This window comes from Terrapene carolina, unplaced genomic scaffold (genome assembly GCF_002925995.2).
Source record: "Terrapene carolina triunguis isolate 2854851 unplaced genomic scaffold, T_m_triunguis-2.0 Scaffold113, whole genome shotgun sequence".
Taxonomy (NCBI): domain Eukaryota; kingdom Metazoa; phylum Chordata; order Testudines; family Emydidae; genus Terrapene; species Terrapene triunguis.
The window spans coordinates 30301609-30328847 of record NW_020664464.1 but is presented as its reverse complement, the minus strand read 5'-3'; the positions used below and the strand labels follow the sequence as shown (position 1 = coordinate 30328847).

General features: G+C 39.7%; 1 protein-coding gene across 5 annotated transcripts in view; it reads right to left on the bottom strand.

Annotated features, from left to right (window-relative positions):
• Nucleotides 1–1631: 1631 nt before the first annotated feature.
• Nucleotides 1632–27239, bottom strand: part of ZNF608 (zinc finger protein 608) — a 109145-nt gene continuing 83537 nt past the window's right edge. For 4 of the 5 annotated variants that reach the window (XM_029911713.1, XM_024193378.2, XM_024193380.2 and 1 more), the window contains 7 exons: nucleotides 11882–11969; nucleotides 8925–11376; nucleotides 6804–7221; nucleotides 6089–6261; nucleotides 4999–5152; nucleotides 3657–3738; nucleotides 1632–2571 (listed from right to left, as the gene is read on the bottom strand). In XM_029911713.1, the coding sequence (XP_029767573.1) occupies nucleotides 2565–2571; nucleotides 3657–3738; nucleotides 4999–5152; nucleotides 6089–6261; nucleotides 6804–7221; nucleotides 8925–11376; nucleotides 11882–11969 (3374 nt within the window). In that variant the 3' untranslated portion in view covers nucleotides 1632–2564. Of the gene's footprint in view, nucleotides 2572–3652; nucleotides 3739–4998; nucleotides 5153–6088; nucleotides 6262–6803; nucleotides 7222–8924; nucleotides 11377–11881; nucleotides 11970–27239 lie in introns of those variants that run through there. The other variant, XM_024193379.2, reaches the window with a different exon arrangement.

Genomic DNA, 27239 nt, shown 5'->3' with positions numbered 1-27239 from the left:
TATCAGTCAGTGTAATTCATTCTGGTTACTTACGGACACTCATTCTTAAGTCACACTAAATCAGAATCACCAATAGTGTGAATGTACGAGATCTATTTTGCTGTAGAAGCGTTAAAGGCGAAGGCTGCAAATCAATGGCACATTTCAATACAAAACCAATTGAAATTTTAATGTAGAAGTAATACGACACTTATTCAAGTGATCAAGAATTCTGTATTTGAAGGACACCGCCCTCCCCAAGGAATACACCCTTTTTCCCCCATTTCTCGATTAAGTTAATTTGAACTATGTCAGCACTACAAGCTTTCCACATGCGTTTAGGACCAGACGATAAGAGCAGCCCAAAGATGAATAATGTGTAGTAAAATCAATAAACCTTATTACTAGCCACTAAGGGGGCTGATTTTACGTCCATAAAAGTAAAACAATTATAGCAACATTAATGGCAGATTCATCAAAGTAATATAACAAATTCAAGTATGCTTGTCTGTTGGGAATTTTTAATCCACCCTTGTGCATTTAGTATCCACTAAGCAAGAAAAATGGTACCCACTTCATATACAAGCTCTGACCTCTGGCAGTGCAAGTTGTCATCAGAATAAAGAATAAGAGTCAAACACCCCTGTATTTGCTGATGAATGTATCAGTGGTATGCAATCAAGGATAAAGTTGACACCCAAAATAACCTGGCTAACCATCTGTTTCTTTCATGCATTAATTAGTGTCCTTTTATTATCATCTTGTACGCTACTTACTGAGGTGGAACAAAACTATCGGACAATCATAGAATCATGGAATTGGAAGGGATCTCGAGAGGTCATCTAGTCCAATCCCCTGAATTCATGTATTATCTAAGTATTATCTAGACCATTCGTGACAGCTGTTTGTCTAATCTGCTCTTAAAAATCTCCAGTGATGGAGATTCCACAACCTCCCTAGGCAATTTATTCCAGTGCTTAACCTCTCTGTCAGAAAGTTTTTCCTAATGTCCAACCTAAACCTCCGTTGCTGCAATTTAAGCCCATTGCTTCTTGTTAATGCAATGACATGTACAACATGTTCTTGGGTAGTATGGGTAGGAACATTTAAAATAAAGGTGGGCTAGTTCTGTCCACAGGTACACACAATCAACTCCACACAGTGGGGCTGCACAGGTTAAATCCAAGGCAAAGTTTGACTAGTGTTTCTAGTGCATACAGGCAGTCATTTCTCAGCTGAAGGTATTAGTGGCTTAAGTATCAGAAAGATCACTCATGGGTACTAGGGATCTGATCCAAAGCCTACTGAAGTCAATGGAAAGACCTCCTTTAACTGCAGTTTTGGCTCAGGCCCTATGTGCCCAAAAGGAAGAAGGAGTAAGATGAAAATGGAACAGGCTGGGCATGGAGGGTGCGGATTCATGCTTCACCTTATTCAAGGATAGCATAGCTGCCAAACTGGTGAGTACTGCCTGGAACCAAGCCAGAAGTCCTTCTGGGGACACTGGCAGCTGTATAGTGCCTCCAGAGTCTGCCAAACATACCTATTGGTAACTAGGACACAATCTCTCTCTAAGCTGGGCAGAGGAAAGCAAGGTGAGACAGACGCCAAAAAGTACAAAAACAACTTTTTTTTTTATTCTGATTGCCAAATTATTTAAGGCAGGTATAAAAATGAAAGCATTCAATATACATTTTACATAAAATAAACTAGATTACAGCATAAAACAAGTAACCAGGCAATGGCATTAAAGTCTCTCTTCTAAAACTGGATAATTGTAAACATTAAAAAAAAGACTGCAGGACTATTCAAGTAATAGAACAATCACAGATGTCTTCTGGTATGCAGGCTATTGGGTTATTTGCCATTCAAGATTATCAAAAAAAGACATTTCATTATTCACAGATACTCATTATTTCCCCATTTAAAATCTATACATTATGTACAACACAGTTTTTGTGGTACTGGCAACCCCATGCCTTCCAAATGTATATTTTTCACAATACACAATTACAATGAAACAGTGAGTACAGTAACATTTTACACTGATGCATCTTAACAGGAGCCACCAAATAGACATCTAAATTGTACCAAAGTGTCATCATCACAGTTAGCCTCTCTGAGGGCTTGTGGGCAATATTAGAAGGGTATGCAAGGATCAGGCACACTGATACATAATATTATTTATTTACAATTAAAAAGCAAAAAGAAAAGAAAAACGGTCTTTTGTGGTTAACATTTTTCTAAACAAGACAAATACATTTTTCCTTTATTGTGTGGTTTGCAACTTAGCAGCAGACCCTGTGTGCGAGCCTGGTTACCGATACAAAAAAAGTAAAGAATATATATATATTTATATATATATATACGCGCATATATATATATATATATATATATAAAAAAAACAGAAGTCTAATTACAGCAACATTTGTTACTCTGTGATAAAATCTGCAATTTACAAAAATGAAATGACTGGTTTTTGCCTGCCATTAAGGCATTTCAAAATAACACCATGGAACTGATGTCTGTAATAAAGCGCTTCCTCATGTGATCCAGTCACATGACAATGTACATTTCCAAACTCCTCATTCTCTAAAAAAAAAAAAAAAAGGGGGGGGGGGGAAGAGGTTTTAGTATGATATCCTTTTCCATCATTTAACTCTGAACTCTTGAAATGCACAAAAACTATGAAACTAAACACATCTAATTAGTATTGCCAACCCCAGCCCCCTGCTCCAAATCATGAGATTTTAATAAATTGAGAGGGGGAGAGGAATAGTGTGTCTCTTCTAGTTTCTGAACCTTTAGGGTGCACTCGGGTCACGTGCTCAGGCATTTCTCTGCAACACTGAGTGCTAAAAACTTGCTTTTTATTCAAATGAAAGCTGAGATTCTCATGTAATCACTTGCCTCTGTGGGGCTGCGACTTTAAGAAAAACAGCATATATCACGGGACTTGTGATAAAATCATGGAAGTTGTTAATTTTACTGCATAAGATTTATCCTGGAGGTGTTGGTGGAGACTCCACTGTTAAGGCAGAGTTGAGCTTTTCACTTAAGACAGAATTTTTATTATATATAAGGTTTTCATTTCCTTTAGAGGTTGAAAAGTAAATTCTATTTAAAAGCAAGTAAATAGTTTAAAGGCAAATACATTTGATTCCTAGGTAACTTTAAAATAATATAATCTTTAATGTACCTTCTAAAAATATTTTATTTCCAATAAAAGTATCTGCAAATCAGGAAGCCAGATATACTTGTACTTATACATAAGAGCAGAAGTTTACTCAACTTTAGATGGATCTACTCCAAAATTAATCCCTTACTTGCCTTTTATGAAAACATTTTGAATCCTAATTATATACTTCATAATAGATTGTTTTACTTTAATAGTACCAAGAGGTAAAGGATAGTCTCTGAAAATCTCAGACGACAGGCAGTCTATTTCATTGATTAATTATCTACATTATGATTATAGTATGAGCGTCAAAGACAAGTGTCTTGTTAGGAAGAATAGAGCTACAATTAACTAAAAAAACCCTATAACCCCTCCCCTCTCAATAAAAGCTGCTGTCTATAGGAATGCAGACCTCTAGTCTTAGAAACCTATAATTTGCTTCCTCCCTCCCTATTAAGATGTCTATGTAAGTATAATTCAAGGTTTACAAGATATTTACCTTCTTTGTGCAGGAAACATACCAGATGCAGATGCCTGAGCAGCCACCTGCTGAGTGGCAACAAGGGCAGCAGAGGTCAACCCTGAAGGAAAGAAGAAACAAAAGACTGTGGATATACTTCTGGATTTTATGGTGTTCAGAGAGACAAGTATAGTCGTCAGTGCAAAAACCATACATAGCAGCCAATCACTTTTTGCAGGATGCATATATCAAATATTTCAGGCAAGAGAGGTAAGACGATTTGCCTGGTCTGATCAATGTGCCTTAATAGAATGTACTGAATTCTCCTTAATAGGCATTTTACAAGAAAATATGGCATTCTACCTTATTGTGTTTCTTTCCAAGCACTACACTGCATGGTGCTAAACGGTTTATATGAATTCCTGAATAGGAAGCTCAGTCGAAATAATGGGTACCAGGAAACAACAAGAATCAAAAGTCACAGTGAATTACAGAAACGAATACTAGCTGCTTGGAATACAATACTTCCATAGTAAACTTATTTTTAAATTTCTCCCACTGAATGAGCATAATGCATCCCATAAGGCGTATGGAATCACTGAATCAAATTTAGAAATATTTAAGACTTTTGCATAGGAAAATGACTCTAAGGCACTGAGAGAACACAATGAATTAATGTCATTTTAGCTACAAACTGTACTAGTGTGTACTTCACTGCAGGGAGGAAATCTTTTAATTCTGCTAGAACAGTGTCAGAAAAGGAAGAAAAACTGGTGTAAATCAAGGGGAAATTAATAATCTTTCATGCATCTCTTCTTGTGGTTCTTTTTCCTTGACTGCAACAATATGTGCTGTATTCACCTAAATAAAAACAGATCATGTGCTATTTGAGAAGCTGTAGCTGTGACAATCTCAAGGTTGACTGCAGGGTCTCTGCTGTACATAAAATTGGTTCAAAATTAAAAGCTTTCTCTTTGCCATGCTCTCTCCATTGTTTACACAAGACTAATTGTGTAAAAAGGTTTATTTTTTTACCTCTTTTGGGTCTTTCTAATCAGTTACTGTCAGTTTTTATTATGGTTGAAAATACTCATGTGAATGATATCCTAGCTGACAAGTAAAAATTTAATAATTTACTGGCAATCAGTGGTGAGTTCTAAAACAGTATTACTCAAGCATGAAGCTGTAGTTATAGTGTAATTTGGTGTTACCAGCTTAGTCCTTGCTGCGTGTTTTCAAGCTTTCTCCCTAGATGTAAACTATTTTTTCTGGTTTCCGTAAAACACGGGTTTCTATTAAAATAGCTTCACATCATACTTGTAACATCAATTAAACAACTTTAAAAGACACGTAGATCCTACAGTCAGAAGCCACAGCTCACCTTGAAATGGGTCATATTGCCCGGGTATAAGTGGGTAGCCCATTCCAACGTGTGTGTGGTGGTGTGTATGAAGGTGCCGCTGGCTAAAGGGGGAGTGACGATCTCGCTCCCTCTCTGCTTCCCGCTCACGCTCAGCTGTAGATTTTTCCACAGGCTGACAATAAAAAGGTAAAAGAAATTGTATATAATATTTTTTAAATTGAGAATATCACAACCAATACACTGACTCTGTGTATTTAGTAATGGACATTTAAACACAAACTATGAGACTGATTCTCCAGTACACTGGAGTGGATTTGCCTTGCTCCCCAGAATACAAAGCTGCCCTAAAGCTGGTGTAGCCATACTCTCAGGATAAAGAAATCCTCAGGCATCACATAGCAGCCACAAACCACCTCTTCTCCCACCAAATCTGCAGGGGGGGATGGCCTAGGCTCCCTTATGCCAGGCTGGTTCCCGGCTGCTCTAACAGCCTATTTGAGCTGGTGGCAGCTGGTGTAAATCAGTCCTTGGACTTCTTTCATTTGCACTGGGAACTGAACCAACTCTCAGGATCAGAGAGCTATTTCAAAACTATCTTTAGGGTCAGCAACTTGCTTTCATCAATTAAAACTTTTACCCTCTTATCTGAAGGCAAAGTAACACTGTTTACTCTGACATGGAAGTCTCCAAAACAGGATTTTAGTAATTTGCTATTCAGAAGATAACAGCTCTGCAGCAAATATATTGAAGGGATATTATCAAATCCCATAGTTCAACTTTTTAATCTCATTATCTGTTTTCAAACAGGAGCTTCTTGGTAAACTGTAATAAAGCATACCATGTACCAAAAGCTATCTATGAATCTGGATTTCCATATGAATCTACTACTTCTATTAGAAAGTATATTAGCAAGAAACCTGTTATACTTGTCACTTCCAGTATATGCCAGGGAAGCACCCTGATTTTAAATTACTTTTGGTTTAAATGCTGATATAAAAAACATCTTGAATTCATAGCTTGACTATGCACATTTTTGGATGATGTTCTCTGCCCTTTCTCTACCCAACCCCAAATGTATTGCTGTTCAAGAACAACAGATAAGCCTTACGGCAGGGGACTTGCTGCGGTACTGGTTGGCATGCTGCTGGAGCAAATCCAGTGCTTTAGATTCAGTGGTTGATTTTGCGTTGATGCTAGGGCTGGTATTGACTTTCTCCGCCTCTTCTCTCCCTGACATCTTCCCATAAACAGGATAATGAAATCCTGGCGAGAGATAGGCCCCTGCAGATAAACAATAAATGCCACGTCAAGTTACTGTTTTTACATTTGGTTATACCAATGTAGGGTGGAGAGATTCCTATACAGGGGATTACATCAAAAATGGATCATGTGACTATAAAATTGTATCTTTGTTCTTCCATTTTTTCAGCTAATTCACCCTGATGAATGGAGGTTATAAAGAGGGTTGAGCTTACAGACATTTCAGACATTTATGGGTCCTCTTAAGTGAAAGGAATAGTAACTATAATGGTTCTGACAGTAAGTGCTTAGAATATTTTTATAGGCAATAAACTATCTGTCAGTCTAACAGCAACAGCAGCCTGTCAGGGGTTGTGGAAACTGTAGCTGGGAATTCTGACAGTTCATAAAAGGAACATCTTGTATTAAATCAGTTTAATCTGCAGAACTTTCCCTAGCATAAGAACAAGCAAAACAAATGTCATTCGTGAAGCTGCTAACAGCCAATATTAAAATGTAGGTTTTACTGCACTGTTAGTGTGTAAATCTTTACTAGTGTACAATGCCAGTTACAGAACACGTACCAGGATAGCTGTGCATTAGAACAGGAGAGACTGCACGGTATGCAGGATGGTTGGGATCATACATCTGTGGGTAAGGATAAGCGTGCAAGTACTGTATATATGACTGATGCTGACTCATTGGTGAGGAAACGGCCACTCTAGCACCCCGAGAGTCCTTCCAATTTACAGGAGTCTTTCGATCATCGTTTTTGATCTTGCTCTCCTCCAATGACTGGGAATCAGAACGCTTGACCTCTTTCGGTTCCTCTTTAATGCTTGTTAATGAGACAGGGAGGTTGGATATGGAACCTTCCTTATTAGGTGTTTTTCGAGGGCTGTCTTCTTTTAGTTTTTTCTCCCGATCAAGTTCTTCTGATTTTTGCTGATCAAGGTATTTGGGCTGGTAGACATAATGATGCCATGTTCTTGAATCTGCGTCCTGATATGAGGGAGAAATACATTTTGTTCTAAATGCACATTATGACAAAAGATAGTTATTGATATTTGTCATACTTCTGTAGATGTCTTTTTTTATAGAAGTGTTAACAATACACCCAGATTATGTATATTATAGGACAGACATGCTTCTTATAGGTTCACTATACTTTTAAGCTCAAACTCCAGCCAACATTACAATGTAATAGCAATAAACGTCTATCATAATCTGATTGAATTATTTCATTTTATATCCTTTCCCATGCCTCTAACTTGTTTAATCACAAATTACATACATATTAGGTGTTAAAATTATGTGATCATACTATATATATATTTTGATTAATGGCCATAGAGAGATTTTCTTATCTGTGAACTACAACATTGCTAATGTTATGTCAAAGGACTACGATCACCTGGAACGATGAACCTGAAAAATGGATCTTGCTGGAAAGGTGCTTACCTTGGCCTTGATCCTGCCAACATTTGTATACTTGAGTAACTCTATGCATTACAGTCCCACTCAACTCAGTGGGACTGTTCACATGGGTAAAGTTATAAAATCACTGTTCACAGGATTGAGGTCAGGGTTTGAGAAATGTGTGTAGAATATGTCTAACTATTATAAAACAGTTTATAAACATGTTAAAGAGTGGGTATGTGGTTTCTTTGCAGGGTTACATAAAACAGCACTATCTTTACTGAATAACAAAAGATCATTATTTTTTATGAGATGTACAAGGGCTAATTACTATTATTTTACTTTAATGGTCAATGTTCACAGCATAAGAAATAGTAATAGGTAAACTGGATTAGCTTTGGTTCAGATACTCATCATTGTCCATAGAAATCTTCTCCTATCCAGACTTGAACGATCCCACTTTCCTTCTCATTCCATGACCCTCAGCCTTACTTTGAAAGATGGCTTATTAAGATGAAATCTGGGATGTGTCAAATGCCAGAGCATGAGGATATTCAGTGTGGGAGCATTGGATCACAGCAAAGAAACAATAACATGTCTTGGCAGGGGTATGGATTGGAAGGCTGTCTAAGATGTGGGAAGGCCAGGAGGAGCCAGAGTGGTAAAACCATCATTGACTTCAGTGGGGCCAGGATTTTACCCATTGTGTGGGCCCACAGAGGTCAGGAGCTTACTGAGGACAGATAGGGAAGGATGTCCCCTTAACAATTTTGAAAAGGTCACGCTGGATTAGGATAAAGAGTTGAGCATCAAAGAATCTGCTCGCCCTTCTTTAGTAAATGTCAGCTGTCATTAAAAAACAAAACAAAACCAAAAAAACCCCCAAGCCATTTTTCAAATCTACTTTGCACTTCATTCATAGTGAAAGGTGCTATTTCTTGAAATTTCACTCTGCTGCACTAAGCAGAATGACTGAAATTTACATTTAAGAGATTTAATTTTACTTGTTTCTATATGAAAACATGAATTCTGATAATTAAGATTAAAATTTTTCTAATTAATTTCTTAAACCTGGATTCTGTCACCTCTACTCATGCTCGGTTTCCCCTCTTTCAAAAGCCCCACTGAAAGCAATAGATCTACTCAAGGAATAAGGTACTACTCAACGTCAGAAAGGGTGGCAGAATTTGGCCCTTTAGGTAAGATAGAAAAATACAACAAAATCGTGTCAGTAAAACCTTAAGAATAATTCAAGATTATCCGTGTTCAAGTTCCAGTGGCCTCACCTGTTTAAATCTTGTGGTAGGATCTACTCCTGTCTGTTTCATTGAGTCCATAACAGATTTCATTTCCACAGCCTCCTTTATAAGCTGATGGTTTTCCATTTGTTTGGCTTTGAAGCTATCAGACTGAAGCTGCTGCTGGTGATTGGAAAGAATCTGTGATTTGCTTGTCTCTTCAGCTTTGCTGGGGACTGATGACCCTATTTTAGTGTTATTTTTGCTTGTCTCTGGAACTGAAGGAGCCTTTGAGATAGTAGCAGAGGGGATATTTTTCTGCTTGTTGTCATCCTTTCCTAGTTCCTTCAGTGAAGGTTCGCTCTTCCTTTCACAGTCTCTCCCAGTTTGTGCCATTTTCTGCTCTGCCAGTCTCTGGTCCTCATAGTATTTTTCATACTGCTGCCTATAGGCAGGGTTAGAGGCCATTAAGGACTTTTGGTCCATGTAAAGCCCATAGGCATACTGTCCATAATAAAGTGACTGGGCAAGTGCAGGATGTCTCTGAGTTATTACTGACTGATGCTGAGGCTGTAAATTAGTGGAATTAGTATCATTTTTCTTGGAATCTGATGCTTCTGTCTTGTCTTTCTTTTCAGCCTCTTCCTCGGCCTCCTTTTTGATCTTCAGTCCCTGTGAGGTACTGCTGTTCCCAGCTGCAGGGGTGCTGACTTGTCCAGAGTGCATGTAACTTGGAGAATAATAAGGATCGTAGCCATGGTAATAGGGAGAATGGGACTCTTTTACTTGTGATGATTGTGCTGTGATTGAAGAATGTCCTTTTACAACACTTTCCTTATTAGAAATAATATCTGAAGGAGAGCTGGCCTTTGACCTCATGTCCTCTGACCTGCTGTCAGAACCACCATCATCTGCAGCATCAGAAATATCAGAGTAAGCTGGGCTGTTGGTTTTAGCAGCTGCACTATCTGCACCATTTTGTGTCAACACATGCAGTGGCGCCAAAGAAGATTGTCCATTCACCAAAGTGCTGCATTCCATTCTGGAGGCACTCCCTATAGAAGGGCTGGGTGCATTGTCTGTGAAAGTGTAAACCTTATCCGCTTCAGCTTTAATACTTGCCATCCTGCTCTCTTGAGACTCTGACAGTCCATTAGCTAACACTTCATTCTTGTTGAGATGGTCCTTTAAAAAATGTCCAGATAAATCTTTCCCAGACCCTTTTGAATCCTCTAGCTTTCCCAGCTTAGAATCCATTTTAGGACTTCCAGTCTCTTTGCTTTCTTTGTCCTTCAGCTTTCTCTTCTCCTTTTTCTTTTTGTCTTTGAGTGATGTGAGAGCTGGGTTTACAGTGCTTGGCTCTCCCATAATTGTGGGCTTTGGTTGAATAGGTTTTAACGGAGGGCTCTTTGGTGTAGCCTGAACAACAGTGGTTGTGAGTGAGGGCAATCCTGGTATTGTCCCTGTAGTGGTGGTTGTAAAGGCTGTAGTGGGTATAGCTATTAATTGGGGAGGAGTAGGAGCTGGAGCTGGGGCAATGGGCCTGGCTGTTTTAAGTTTTGACAGATTTTTATCCACTTTGCAAGTATTGGCTTTTTTGCCCTTGTCTTTATCTCCCACATTTTTCTTGTCTACTAATCCTTCAGCTTCCAGTTTGGGCATTTCAGAGGCCAAACTGCCATCTGCTACTGAGCAATTGTCCAGCGTGGCTGCCATATTAGAAATTACAGGAAGGCTGTTCAATTCACTGTTTGGGCCCTTCTTTTTACCAGAATTCTTGCCAGTTTTAGAACTGATGATTGAAGTTGGGCCATTATTGGTCAACTCCCTTTTCCCCTTGGGTGTCCCAGGGGTATTAAGAGGGCAAGGAGATGTTGGTGCTTTTAGCTGATCAAAACTTGATATACTTGTGCTTGGCTCACTGCATTCAAGTGCCACATTACTTAATGCTTCCTCGCAGTCTGAAATTTTATCTTCACTGTCAGGCTCAAACTCCAGTTTGTTTTCTGGATCTAAATGTGCATGAGCCTGGTGGTAACGCAGTCCATTAATGTGCTTGTACTTTTTGTTGCAATTGGGGTGAGGGCAATCAATCAATACTGGAGAAGAGCAGCCTTGGTCCAAAAAAGTAGTCTCAAGTTTCCCCTGTGGGGTGGTTGGAGTGCTTCTAGAATTGGTGCGAATGCGCTTTCCAGATTTATTGTCCTCTGAACTGGAGTTCAAGTCTAGCTCCATTGGAGGCTTATTTTTCCTCTTATTCGTGGATGAGGGGCTGGCTTTGACATCGTCCACTGCACAATTTGGGGGTGTCCTGCGTCCACTTGAATTAAGGCTGCCTCGCCTCCCCTTCCCATTGGCACCACCCCTGTTCTTGTTCTGCAGTCCTCTTGACTCTGTAAAACTAACATCATTTCCAGGTGCAGCTGCAGCAGACCTTGCTCGCTTTCCTCTCCCCCGACCTCCTCGCATTTCCAGGTCACTTGTTGGCGATTCACAAAACCTAAGTTAAGAAGAGCAGATGTCAGAACAGAGACTAAAACATCACCACCAGACACCATCAGCTATTTCAACCATTAACTGATATTTCAAATATCAGAACGACACAGCTTCATGTAACAGAATCTGCAATGCTGTTAGAGGAAAGGTGCTCTTTCAAATAGGAACGTCATGAAAGAAAAAACATTTGCTTCAGGAATATTACTGACAAAGAGAAAAAAAGTATTTCTTAGTATCCAAGAAAATATTTTAAAATAAACTCAATTTCAGTTTAATTTCAGAGATATTTTTTCAGTAACATAACAATTAGGAAATACAAATTGCCAGCTCAACGTCTGCATTTTGTAGTGTGTAAGAGAATTACTCATTCCTCTTCTGAATGGTTTCAATTATATACAGTTGTTCTTTACTAATCTCTGTACAGTTTCTTGCCAAAGATTTTGGGGGCGGGGGGGGCGGAGGAGGAGGGGAAAGAGTAGAGAAAAAACAGTCCCAGAATGACTGCCTACCTGGGAGGGGCCCAATCATGCTTTGTACAATCCAGCAGGGTCCCGACGTAAGTCTTGTTCCGCCATGTAACATTTACCACTAGGACACCTGTAGGAGGAAGAGAAACAAAATATTATCACAGTTACAACAACTTAAAAAAAAAAAAAAGAAACGAACAGAGCCCCATTCTTATTTGCTTTCAAAAGCTGTGGTCTACACTCTTCCTCTTTTCTGGTTTCAGTGACCTCAAGTTAAAACCCACAGGAAAGAGTGTGTGTGCGCGTGTGTGATCAAGATACAGCTGACAGAAGGAAATGGTTTTTGCCATGTCCTGCTGTAAAACGGCAACATTCACCTCTTAATTTTGCTATTACTGCACATAATTGCTTTCATTTGGCAGGCAGCCAGCATAAACTGAGCACCAGTTACCAGTGCTTAAATCAGTAGGTGACTCAGAAGAATGTGCTTTGTTTTCAACAATACTATAGTAGTGATATTATTTATTTGAAATTACCAATATCCAAATCACCACACACACAAGCTTTGTTAGATAGGGATATCTACAAACCCTCCATATTATTTGCATTCTCTTTCTCATTGTGAGCCTTCCATTAACCTGGCCTCCAACCTAAATTGAGGCATTTAGGAAGACAAATAATAATAATAATAAAAAAAACAATGTGCTGTTTCAATGTTAATGTCTTCATCATTTAAAGCTTTGCTTTAAAAATACTTCTGTTAACATTTAAATAAATCTGCACAATAAATGCAGGCTTAAAATTTTGTTTTATCTGAAAAATCAATGTATTATTAAGTATGCACTGTAGGGGCTTCTTTTAAAAAAAATTAATGGAGGGTGTCATTCAAACCCATTCAGATTTCTCTCAAACACTTTTTCACAGAGACAATTTATAATCATGTTTGTGGACTAGTCAACATAATTACCCCTTTAATTCATTAGATACTGTAGATAAACATAAGGTAATATTCTGAATCAGTTATCATTTCTCTCTAGAATGCATGCTGAAAAGATTAATTTCACCTAGGCAGAAGAAGAGGCATGGTGCAAAATGTTAGCAGATTCACAGAAATTCATTCTAAAAACTACACACACAAATCTTATGGTTTGTATTTCTCTACACTCTCCTTGTTCTAGCTAGCTCTAGCTTTCCTACAATGGAAAGAATAATGGCACTGTGCCAAAAACGTTTCTAGCCTGTCTGCTTGCTTTGTGTTACCAGAGTGATTTCTAATTTTACACTAAAACTATCCCACTCTGCAGCACCAATGTAAAGTAAACATGTAACCTCCAGCTTATTTCCTTAGGGTCCTTTTAACAGCAGGAAAATATTTGAAGTGCTGTTAGCTAAAGTACTAGGGAAGAAGGGATTTCCTTGAAAATTCTCAATAGCAGATTTGAAAATGGTTCCCCATATGGTTTTAAGTTGCTATTATTATAAGTTGACAGTAGAATACCATATATTGTGGTAACATGGTCTAAAAGACAAAAAATAAATCACTCTTCAACCAAGGTTAAAAACAGGCTCCCAGGGTATAAAAAGATCAGGCTAAAATTCCTATTGCGACAATCAGTTAAATTAAATTTATTTTTTTATCATCTATGCTTACATATTAACAAAATGGAATAGCTGGGGACATACATTTTATCCCGACCCCCTTAAAATACAAAATAAACACCTGACAAAGCTGGGTGTGTGTGTGTGTGTGTGATGTTTTTCTCATCATTTGCTCTCTAGGGCATCGTGTGTGGTGTCAGAGACCTTTCCAGCTGCTTAAAATTCTTCAGCATGTCAGCTATATTTACAGCACTGGAATATATTTGTATTGCCAGAAGGTTACTGCATTTTAGCTTTAGATGCAATAGGCTGAATCACTGTGTTTCAAAGTCTCTGATGTAGCACAAATGTATAATTAAAATTGCTTGAAAGGAAACATGAAAGAAACAACAAACCCTCCATTCTTAGAGTAATAAAATTAAAACCAGGAAAAGTCTGCACAGACACTTAACATTTGTCTGCAGTGAAAGGCTTTTGTTATTGCATTCCCCTAAGGGTTTCACGTTTCCAGCAAAAGCAGGCTTTGGATTGGCCAACTCCTGCTGCGAACATTACTATCTGATTGGCTGGGCTGAGCACTGCAGCACAGACCACAAAAAGCAAGTGCCTCAGATAAATGAGCTTCAAAGGGGAAAAATGATGCAACACCACAGAACAGAGCAGTGAGTAAGTGAGAGGGTGACTGACTGAGTGAGAGAGACTGTATATGCAGAAACTGGTTTATCCGGCAGGAATAATCCCAACAATAAGAGAGGCTTGCCTAATGCTTCTTGACTCTGTAAATCAAACACTGGTTTGTTTGCACTAACTAGGCTTGTCAATGTGACGAAAAGGTTACTGTCTGCTAAACTGCGTTGTGTTTATACACCGAGACTCATGTCATTGAACTGTTTAAGATAGCATTCAAACCTATTCAAAACTGTAAGAACTGAATTTGCTCACAGGAAAACAGGATTAAGAAAAGGGTTATTTTAAAAAAAGAAGTAATTAATCATTAATCATCTGTGGCACTGTTTAAGGCAGGGTAAGATTTTATAAATAATGGTCTAAATAAAGCTGATACCTCCAAATAGTAAACCATTCCAATCTGTTATCATTTATAGAAGCTTTAGTTGAGTGGTCAATAAAACCAGAGCAATATTATATTGTGATTGATAAAAAACAAATAAATGAGGTAGTTTCATCTTCAAGAAGGAGGAGGGGAGAGAGCAGTTATACCCTTTGAGGAATCTCATCCATCTACAATGCTCCTCTGCATAGGAGCTTTATAGTTGCAGACTGATATTCCTCTACAAAAATATCTATTTATAACTGTGTCTGTAAAAATTGAGCAAACATATCCAGAGTTGCTTTCATATAAATCCCTGTGTGGATTGCTCATATATAGGGAAGTGTACATTCAGATCATATATGCCACTAGAGCCAAATGAGAATGGCAAGTTTTGGCTTTGGGAAAATAAATGGTATAGCATTTTATACTCAAGTGCTGAAATCATTTAATGTTTTGTGATCCCTGGACCTACCCAAGTGAATGGGCAAAAACTTAAAAGAAGGAAGAAAGTGCCAGTGAAGACATATGATGAAAATTAATGATTTTCACTGGAAAATTTGGTTTCTGCAAACTAGAAGCTCCAAACTAAATGTCAACTCTAAATTTCTGAACCATGGGGATACATTAAAATACTATTTCAGTGGTAATGTTAATGCTTTCATCTAATTTTGTTCTAACGACCATAACCCTGAGAGTGGAAATCATAGATCTTTCCCTTCTTTAAAATTCTATTATGCTATCTAGCCCATCTCTCTCTGCTACTACAGAATTGTTCCCTAAAGTACATTTTCAGTATGTTGTCCAGTCTTGTTCTAAATGTACAAAGCAACTGGGCTTCTACGTCTTCTCTTGGGAGATTATGCCAAAGCATTAGAACTCTCTCTGTATTTTCCTAATATTCAGTCTAAATTTAACCTTAGTTAAATTCATTTTGTTACTTCTTGGTAAAACCACATGTATCATCCTAAATGATTCTTCTCCCTCTTTGGTGTTTATATACTTGTATACCATTATATTTCCCCGTACTTAATAATGTTAAATATATATAGTTTTTATATTGTGTATATATAGAGTATATGTATGTTACATGTAAAAAAAAAAAAAAAAAAGCACAGAGACAGGCATCAGAAGTAGGCACAAGCACAGAATAATTGAAATCAATAAGTAATTCAATAATTCTTAGAAGACATTCAAATGACCTTCCAGTATAAGAAAGTCAATACTGTATATTTAAAATAAAAATGTGTCAAGCAAATAGGAGTAAGTTCTTTCCTTATAAATCAGTTCTACTAACATCCTACTCATTTTTGTTGGTCATTTCTAAGGCATCAATCCTTAACTTTAAGCATGTGTATAGTCCCACTTCAATGGGACTGCTCACATGCTTAAGTTAACGATGTGCTTATGTTTTTTTGCTGGAATTGGGTCTAAAGTTCCTTTTAATTTGACAATATCTTTTTGGTAACAACATGCCCAGAATGAAACAGAATGATCTAGGTCACCTCTGAGACACATCTGTAGAAAGGAAGCCTTCGCTCTCTACTCTTTTAATAAAGGTTATGGAAGAGGATAGGATGAATTCTCATTCCTTCATGTACAGAATACAGAATCTCTTTAGCCACAGGGAAGTCCTCTAAGAATGTGCAGTGAAGGAAGCACTTTTAATCAACTAAAATTATAACAGACATGGTTTGAGTGAACAGAAACATGGGATTTTAGGAATGCCTCATAAGGAGACATACAACTGGAAGGCCCACTGCAGCAGAACTCTGGAAGATGAACATGGATGTGATCAAAACACTGGATAGCTAGAAAAAAAATGACTTGTTGACTCTAGTTAAGATGTATTATAATTGGCTCCTTTAGTCCAAATCTTTATCCTGGCACACAACTCAAGTAACAGAGCTACATAACTGGGAATTCGCTGGGGATTGAGGGGGAAGGGATCTTCTTGCCAGATTTCAGAAGCATTACATGGCCAGTAACCTCTAATCTTGCTGCATCTGAATCCACATGGAGCGTACCTGCAGATCCACTGGCCCTTCCCTGATCTCACCCACAAAACTCCCCCGTATGCTGAGAGCCCATGTGCTTTAGTGTTTACAGACTCTTGTGTGGTTCTTCACATCCTGACAGATGCTGCTTCCTGTTCAGAAGAAACTCAATTAACAGAGATGAAAAAAATGTCTGTGTGCACATCTCATGAGTCATAGCACTACACAAATTATGCCACTCTGTGAATGCTTTCGCTAGGTATTATCAGAGAAATGGTTTGGCCTGTCTGGGAATTGTGGATGGAAAGCTAGTGAAGACAAACTCTTAGAGGTGTGTCACAGTATCTCACCTTAGGTGTGTGCCAAGGTATAGGAAACAGCTGTAAAAAATGGTTACCTACCTTTCCATAACTGTTGTTCTTCAAGATGTGTTGCACATGTCCATTTCATTTTAGGTATGTGCATGCCTCGTGCACAGTTGTCGGAGATTTATCCCCCAGCAGTACCTGTCGGGACAGCATGAGTGTCCTCTGGTGCCTTGCACCATTGCAAGCAGATATAAAGGGCCCTGCTGCCCCTGAACCCACTCAGTTCCTTCCTACCTACCAGAAATACGCCGATAGAGAGGGGAAGGAGGACAGGTTGTGGAATGGACACTTGCAACACTATCTTTTAAGAACCACAGTTACAGAAAGGTAGGTAACTGTTTATAGTTCTTCGAGTGATAAGCACATGTCCACTCCACTGTAGATGACTCACAAGCAGTTCGAACTGAAGATGGGCGTGAAGTCTATTTGAACAGGGATTGCAGCACCACCTGTCCAAATCTGGCATCATATCTAGATTAATGTGAGATGTCATAGTGAAAGGCAAAATGTATGGACTGATGACCAGGTTACCACCCAACAAATGTTCAGTATGGGTACACAAGCCAGAAAGGCTATGGAAGTTGCCTGTGACCTGACTGAGTGAGCCACCACTTTGGCTGATATTGCCCCTCAGGGTAATCAGTAGCTTAAATGCATACAGCTGGAAATCCAGGAAGAGATCCTCTGGGTGAATACTGCATGAGCCTTTACTCTTCTGAAACAGCGACAAAGAGCTGAGACAAAGACTTAAAAGGCCTAGTCCGATCAAAGTAAAAAAACCAAGGTTCTTCTAACATATGAAGTATGGAACTTTTCTTTATTCAAATGAAGCTTTGGAAAGAAAGTCAGTAAATAAACTGCTTGATTAATGTGAAAATCGGAAATCATTTAATTTTGGGTGAGGTCGAAGGAAAATGGTGTCCCTAAAGAAAATTGTATAGGGAGGCTCCTGTACTCTCCTAACTGAGGTTATAGCAAACAAGAAAGCCACCTTCATAGACAGGTGCAACAGAGAACAAGTCACTAGTGGCTCAAAGGGTGAACCTGTCAACCTTCGTAGAACTAAATTTAAACTCCACTGTGGAGGGTATTATCTGAGCAAACATTTTAGAAATCTGAGGGACATTGGGGTTTGAAAAAATTGATCAGTTATACACGGGAGGGTAGAAGGTTGAGTTAGTTCCATTAGAGTCCGTTTGGTGGCTAAGTGCTAACCCTTGTTTCAGAAACAAAAAATAGTCCAAGATATAGCAAACTGGAGCCTGAGCTTAAGGGATGCCTCTTAAAAAGGAACAAATGGACAATCTCTTCCATTTAGCAAGATAAGTAGACCCAGCTGAAAGCTTCCTATTATTTAGAAGAACTTTCTGCATCGCCTTAGAGAAAAACTCATTCTGAGGTTGTCAGCCATGAAACTTCCACACTGTCAGGAGGAGGTCCTGAATTTGTAATGAAGGAGACAGCTGTGGAGCTCTGATGGATAGGGCTAGTAGAGTTGAAAACTAATGCTGATGGGGCCATGCTGGGACTACTAGAATAAGGTAAGCAGAATATTTCTTGACTTTGGACATGACTTTGGGAAGGAGTGGAACTGGAGAGAAAGCATACAGCAGACCTTGTGACCAGGGTAGGAGGAAAGCATCTGTCAGTGAACTTGGGCTGTGATCCCCTTGTGAACAAAAAAGATAACATTTTTGTTTGCTATTGTTGCAAACAGGTCCACTTGGGAAGTTCCTCACCACTGGAAAATGGATGTGAACACATCTGGATGAAGAGACCACTTGTGGTGACCTGTGAATGACCTGATCAGGTGGTCTGCCAGAGTATTTTGAACTCTCAGAAGGTAAACAGCTCTCAGGTTGATGGGATTGGTGATGCATAAATTGCAGAGGAAGACCACCTCCTGGCATAACTTTATCAAAGGAATGCCCCTTGTTTGTTTACACTGATCATGACCACTATGTTGTCTACAAATTTTGCCCCTTGATATGTGGAAAGAACTCCACACAAGTTAAACAGGTGGCCCAAAGCTCCCTTGATATTCATATGTAGACACAGATCCTGAGGCGACCAAAGGCCATGAGTCTGAAGGGGACTGAAGGGAGCCCCCAACCTAGATCTGATGCATCTGTGACTAGAGTGAGTGACTGTTCTTGAGGGTAAAAGGTATCTCCCTCACAAAAATGTGCAGGTTCTAACCACCAGTCTTGGCAGGATAAGACTTGTGCAGGTACTTGAACCACCATGTCCATATGATGATGGGCCAGTGAATACACCAAGGCCAGCCAACCATGTCGTTCTCTGGGTTGTAGACTGGCATGCTACACCACACAAGTGCATGCCACTACCATGTGTCCTAGAATGTTGAGACAATTCCAAACTAAAGTGACAGGGTGCACTTTTAGATCTACAGCAGTGACCTGCACTGTTTGGAACCTCTGTTCTGGTAGCAAAGCCCCGGCCTTTGTAGATCCAGAGCTGCCCTAATGAATTCTATTCTTTGAAAGGCATAAGGATAGATTTCTTTGTATTGATTAGGAGCCCCAGAGAGTGTCAAAAGTGGACTGAATAGTGGCTAGGGTTAAATAGTACCAGAGACCTGGCGCAGCCTCTTAGTAGCCAGTCATCCAAGTAGGGGAACACATGGACACCCAACTTTTGCAGGAATGCCACTACTACAGCCATGCATTTTGTGAATAGGCTAGGGCAGGAATCGGCAACCTTTGGCACGTGGCCCGTCAGGGAAATCCGCTGGCAGGCCGGGACAGTTTGTTTACCTGCAGCGTACAGAGGTTCGGCCAATCGCAGCTCCCATTGGCCGTGGTTCGCCGTTCCAGGCCAATGGGGGCTGCGGGAAGCGGCGTGGGCCGAGGGATGTGTTGACCGCCGCTTCCCGCTGAAAGGCAATACTGCAGATTGGTTGTGGAATCTGTTGATCACGAATCTGAGAAACTTTCTGTTAATCTCCATGTGAGAAGAAGCACCCCTTTAAGTTAAGAACAACGTACCAGTCCCCAGGATCTAAGGAAGGGGTAATAGACACTAGAGCAGGGGTAGGCAACCTATGGCACTCGTGCCAAAGGTGGCACGTGAGTGGATTTTCAGTGGCACTCACACTGCCCGGGTCCTGGCCACCAGTCCGGGGGGCTCTGCATTTTAATTTAATTTTAAATGAAGCTTCTTAAACATTTTAAAAACCTTATTTACTTTACATACAACAATAGTTTAGTTATATATTATAGACTTATAGAAAAAGACCTTCTACAAACGTTAAAATGTATTACTGGCACACAAAACCTTAAATTAGAGTGAATAAATGAAGACTCAGAACACCACTTCTGAAAGGTTGCTGACCTCAGCACTAGAGTAATCATACAGCCTTTTGTTTTCCTTGTTTAGCTGCCTTAGATCTAAAATAGGCCTCAGAGTGCCCCTCCCCCCCCCCCCCACACGCTTTGCCTTCAGAATTAGGAAGTAACAGGAATAAAATCCCTTCCACTGAATGACATGGGAGCTTCTTGTACGGCCCCCATGAGGAGGCGAGACTGGACCTCCTGATGTAGGATGCTCTCATGAGAGTGATCCCTGAAAAAAGACAGGGAAGGAGGTAGAAAGGGGGGACAGAAATAAATTGAAGCGCGTATTCCAGCTCCACCGTGCTTAAGACTCACTGACCCATGGCAATGCGGGTCAGAACACTTAGGAAGTGGGATAGACAATTGGCAAAAATTGGGGTGGGAAGAGATGGTTCTCTGGTGAGTGATAGACTGCTCTCAATCAACAAGTCAAAAAATGATTGTTTATAGAGGACCCAGTTTGCCTATAAGAACTGGTAGATGCAGAAGAGGAGGAAGGAGGAGGATGCCTCTTGTAACTTCTGCTCCTTTTTTTGGACAGGTCTTGGGAATGCGGCATGAAGGACTGAAACCATTGGGACTCCTGTGGGAGCAACAGCTTTCTTTTTGTTGCTGGTGTATAGATCTCCAGAGACTTAAGGGTCTCCCTTGAATCCTTAAGACTATGAAGCCTCTCATTGGTCTTATTGGAAAAGAGCAAGGGACCGTCAAATGGGAGGGCTTGGATGGTTTGTTGCTCCTCTGGGAGAAGACCTGATGACTGCAGCCAAGATGAACATCACATAATGATGGCGAAAGCCATAGCTCGAGCCACAGAGTCCGCTGCATCCAGGCTTGCTTGCAATGATGTTTTGGAAATTAATTTCCCCATCTCCCCCATAGCACTGAACTCCTGCTTTGCCTCATCAGGGGGCTTGTCTTTGAACGTCACGATACTATCCTACAGGCTGAAATCATAGAGACCCAGCAGAGCCTCTGGGTTCAGGATCCTCAACTATAAAATTCCTCTGGAATAAAGCTTTCCGCTTTATCAAATGGGTCCCCCTTGTTTGTTTACACAGACCATTGCTGCCATTGTCTATGAATACCAACAAATGTTGCCCCTTGATATGCGGAAGGAACTCCACCCAAGCTAAACAGATGGTTCAATGCTCCCTTGATATTTATATGGAGACATAGATCCTGAGGCAACCAAGGTCTAGCTTTTTTGCTTCTTTTCTTTTCAGGGTAGAGGCCTGGTATCTCCGCCTCTCCTTCTGTTAGCAGCAGCAACTACCAGGGACCCTGGATGAGGTTGGTTATAGAAGTGCTCAAATCCCTTTTCCATCCTTTTAGCAGTGGGAGGCAGGGAAGATGGAGTTTGCCAGAAAACCTTGACAGGTTCCAGCTTAGCCTCATTAATAGGGACAGCTAACCTAAATAGTCCTGCAGAGGCTAAAATGTCCATGGGCCTGAATGACCTTTGCTGCACCTCATATGGGTGGAAATACAGAGCTACAGCCACCTCCTCAACAAGTCTTGATGAGCTACTTGCTGTCTGGTCACCCTACATGCGCCTTTCACAGATACCACTCATTGGATACCAAATAGCAGGCCTGAAATTCATTGGCTACTGAATATAAATCTAGGTAAATCTAGATAAGGTATGTAACACAATTTTGGTGGGGGAAAAGTCTATGTTATTTCAGCAGTGATTTAAAAACAAAATCAGTAAAAGTAAATATCATAGCAGTGCTATATATGCTAAGCATTACAATACATATACACTAAATTCTTTCTTAGTGTTAACTACACTGTATACAACTCAGGAGACCAGTTGTGACATTAGTAAAAGAGAGAAAGCATAAATACTGTCTACACTGTTCACCACAAGGATCTCAACTGGGCACTGGGGATCGCCAAGGTAATGGTGGCAGTAGGGAGGGAGTAATTCTTCTCCCCCAGACTGTAGATTAGGAATGGGGCCACCTCAAGCCTAATGCTCTGAGTAGCTTCAGAAACCCTTGCAGTCACCCCAACAACCCTGCAATGGAAAGGACTAGACCGGGGTAGGCAACCTATGGCACGTGTGCCGAAGGTGGCATGTGAGCTGATTTTCAGTGGCACTCACACTGCCCGGGTCCTGGCCACCGGTCCGGGGGGCTCTGCGTTTTAATTTAATTTTAAATGAAGCTTCTTAAACATTTAAAAAACCTTATTTACTTTACATACAACAATAGTTTAGTTATATACACCTCTACCCCATATAACGCTGTCCTCGGGAGCCAAATTTTTTTACCGCGTTATAGGTGAAACTGCGTTATATTGAACTTGCTTTGATCCACCGGAGTGCGCAGCCCTGCCCCCCCCCGGAGCGCTGCTTTACCACGTTATATCCGAATTCATGTTATATCGGGTCGCGTTATATCGGGGTAGAAGTGTATTATAGACTTATAGAAAGAGACCTTCTAAAAACGTTAAAATGTATTACTGGCATGCGAAACCTTAAATTAGAGTGAATAAATGAAGACTCGGCACACCACTTCTGAAAGGTTGCCGACCCCTGGACTAGACAATACACCTCTACCCCGATATAACGCGACCTGATATAACACGAATTTGGATATAACGCGGTAAAGCGGTGCTGGGGGGGGGGGCTGCGCACTCTGTCGGACCAAAGCAAGTTCGATATAATGCAGTTTCACCTATAACGCGGTAAGATTTTTTGGCTCCCGAGGACAGTGTTATATCGGGGTAGAGGTGTACATGTAAGGTTACGAGAATACATTATTTGCTTTCATAGTTCTGTTAATAAATCATAATAAACTTAAGCCAAGATTTGTTGATGCCAGTGCTCAAAACTTTGAAAATGAGGTCACTTATTTAGGTTCAGAGTTAACAATTTAGGAGCCTAACTTTAGGCCCCAATTATTGAAAATCATGACTTTATAAAATATGTCATACTTTCAAAGCACTGCACAAGTAGCCACTAAATCAATTATAATAGGAGAGCAATTAAATGCTCACCGGGGATATAGATCACAGCAACTCGGGGCGGAGGGATAGCTCAGTGGTTTGAGCATTGGCCAGTTAAACCCAGGGTTGTGAATTCAATTCTTGAGAGGGCCATTTAGGGAACTGGGGTAAAAATCTGTCTGGGGATTGGTCCTGCTTTTAGCAGGGGGTTGGACTACATGGCCTCCTGAGGTCCCTTCCAACCCTGATATTCTATGATTCTAACTACCAGAGAAATGCTAGTTTACTTATGAGATCAACTCTACCTATCTTCCTAAATAACTCAAGGGCTGGATTATAGGGCCAAATTCTCTGCTGGTGTGAATGGGTGCAGCATTGATGCCACTAGTGCTGTTTACTTCGGCAGAGAATTTGACCAGTAAAATGAAGTCAGGAGGTTTACACAAATATCTTCCAAATGATCTTCCAAAGGTGAGAACCATTTTTTTCAATCAAATGCCTAAACATGGGTTAAGTGGAGTTCTGCTTGCTTAAAATATCTATCTGAATGATAATAAAGCCTAATTGCTTTGGCATGCTGGTGTACCATGGAGACTTTTCCACTTTCAGATCGTTTTTGCTCACTCAAAGCCACAGAGAAAAACTCTCAGACAGCAAGTACTGCACTTCTTTTTTTGTCATTGTGTCCCAAACAAAGTCAAATCGGAGAGACTTTTATACCAAAGCTTTTCTGATTTAGCAGCTCTTGACTGTCGAGAGACCAATCGCAGGACTTCGAAATGGCATATCACCACATTGTCACTTGACGCACACACACACAATCATACAAAATCAATTCCGAATATCTTCACTATCGGTGAATTTGTAAATGTGTACACAAATCAAATTCAAATTGGTATTTGGCCCCTCTCTGATGAATATACATAACACAGATACACCTAAGATAGCCCAAATTATGGCAAACTGTCAGCCATGAAATAAATTGCTACCCAAGGATTAAACTAGCTTTATTCTACACTTGTGACCATCAAGTAAGTTCCGCTCATACCTATTTGACATAATTGTGTCCACAGTAACTAAAGTATTTCAAGTGTCAAAAAGTATGGGAAGGAGAGGAGAAGGAAAAGCCATAATTTAGGAGACTAAGACTCATATGGTCTGAACTTTTTATTGTCACTCATTTCGGAGGACCAGTATAACTCCTGTGCTCTATAACAGTCAACCCAGACTGGTATTAAAAATTTTATACCACAGCATCATCCATCATATAACCCTCCATCTATCCATCCATGTACAACAAAAACAAAAACCCTTAAACATTTTCATATTATACTTTCAAAGCTAATTGTACACAATTTTTTCCCTGTTCCATGACTTCCAAGTATTTTTTCAATAGCCTAAAAGCCACAGGAAATGCTTATAAATCTACACTGAAGAGTGAATTTGTGTTTTAGTGATTCAGAAACTTATATTTTTCACTAGTTTTATCATGTAATAAACGTAACACCACTTAAGAATCTCCCCAGCTACAGCAGGTACATATGTTGCAGAAATCAAGATCAACAAGTTTGGAACTGTAATGACTGTCAGGTGACAGAAAATGCAAGATGGGGGGTCCCCCCCCCCCCCCCCCCCCGAGAGCCCTACTGCTGGGTCGAATGTTTGAAGAGTCACTTTACTCACATCCTGTAATCAAACCATCTGGAACACAGATCTGTGATTAGTCACCCTGAACATTGGGCTTTATCTGAACAAATGTACAGCAATGGAGCAGAGGAGATAGGGCAGCATTAACAAAGAGAACCATAATGAAACACTTTATGCCTTAGTGCTCTGCTGCTACAGTCATAAACCTTTGAAACACATCACTCTAGTGTTAATGTACTACTTTATGAAAGCACAGTGATCTTAAAGATTAAAGGTCTGAAGAAGGACTAAACATTTCTGGTTTAGATAGTGTTGCCCTGTCGATGGCTAGGGTAGATTGGCATTACTCTATCCACATTAATTTATAGCCTCATCAACAAGGTACCAGACTCAATTCATTTTCATGTGATTTCCAGTAGGTTTTGAATAATGTCAGTTTACATTTGCCAGGTGTTTAATCCAAATACTGTGCCTTTTTTATTTCTCCCTTAACTATGAAGTCATCACCACAAGTTACTTAAAACAACAAGCATCTTGACTTGAAATGATTTGTTATTCATTTGGCTAGTTGCAACATTTACACAACAAAGATTATTTCTTGTAGCTATTGTTTCTGGCCATCAAGAAGACAACCTTTTTATCCCATGTAAAAAAAAAACTCACAAAAAACTAAAGATTTCTCCCAAAGCGCACAGAACAAGCATTGAAAACCATAACTGAAGAAAGCCCGTTTCCCCATGGGCCCGCATGCTTTAATTCACAAAAGAACACACAGCCACTTCCATCACTGTCACATCCCCTGCAGCCTTTGTTCTGAAGCCTGATGAGCTGTATTGATTTGGGAAAATCGTTGAGCTTCTTGGAAAACTAGACTCTAGCTTATTCACCACCATCTATTTCTTTCTCATGAAGACAGTTGGTCAATATTCAGTTGACTGGTCAGCCAAAAGAAGCTCTTGCTGCTTTTCTTTTTCTTGCCTCCCTAGTAACATTATCCTTTCCCAGCTCTAGAATAAAATACAACAGCATGTTAGAAAGGCTTGTTGCTAAGGGTGATATGAAATGGTAATGTCTGTGTGCACAAAGCAACCACCTAAATGCTAATGTTAGTGTAGTTTTAGAAGCTAGTACAGTGTAAAAGCCAAGCCCTAGTATACCTTATCGACTTTTCTGTATTATATTTTCACTGTAGGTTTCCGTTAAATAATTTTTAAAATATGCCTTGCTTAAAGTATAAGTGAACTCTATTATTCTATTTCCACCATCTACATGTGAGTAGATAATTAGGAACTTCTGCATTATCAGTTAATTAAGGGCAAAATCCTGCATTCTTTTCTTAGGCAGCAAAAGACTTAATGAAGAGTGAGAGTTACCCGCAACAGGCACTGCAGATTGGCCCAAAATGACTGGTAGACTTAATGCAAACTGAATAACTCCACGAAAATATGAGCCACTTGGAAGAATGGTTTCCAAAACTATGAAGCCACAGCCACCAACCTAGATAGTTCTTTCTTCTGTCAAACTGACCTGAAAATGGTTAGATCTTCCCAGAATTAGGAAAGATTTTGATCAATTGCTGCTACGCTCTTGCATTTGTTTACAAACATTAGTCCGCCCTTTGCATAGTTTACAGGGAAAAGTGCAATTAACATCACTGTAAACTAACTACTATTATCTGACCTCCAGAGTACAACCTGAGATTTATTGTTTTTAATCTCTATCTTTTCCTTGGTCAGAGCAACTGACCCACTTCACTGTTCTTCTAAAGTTTGAAAACAAAGCTGCAGACATAAGGTTTCGGTGCCAACTGAAATATAGTTAGTTGAAAAATCTTTTAATATCCGCATATTCTGAACAAGATCAAATCTGTTTCAGAAAAAAAGTTAATTATTTTTTCTCCAGCAGTACTTTTTGTTCTTTAACTACAGTAATCACAATTTGTTATTCATATTCTCTAACATTAAAAAAAAGTCATATGGTAACAATTTTGGTATAGAAAAGGAAACGCTCTCAAATGTACCACTCGTTTCTCAAGGAGAGTTATTTTGGTCAACGGCTTTCCACACTATGTTATTGCTTTGTGGAACACATGGCCAGTCTTCTGCATTATACTACAGAGGAAAGAAAGAAAAATCCACTGTCTTTGCTTATACTCCCAGCACCACATGTCACTTGAGATAAGCAACAGAATGCAAGGCCTTTCAACTCATCTGTCACACTCACTTCCTGCAGTCTATATTAATTACAGGAGCTCTTCAGCTAGTTACTCCTCCCTCAAACTCTTTCACCTTAAAAACCAAGTAAACAGAAAAGCAAAACAAGATTAGAGGAAAAATAGCAATAGTGTTTAAATCAAAATAATGTAAGACACACACTGTCAGGTACTCAGGAGTCCTTTAACAATTACACTGGTCTACAATTTTTGAGAAG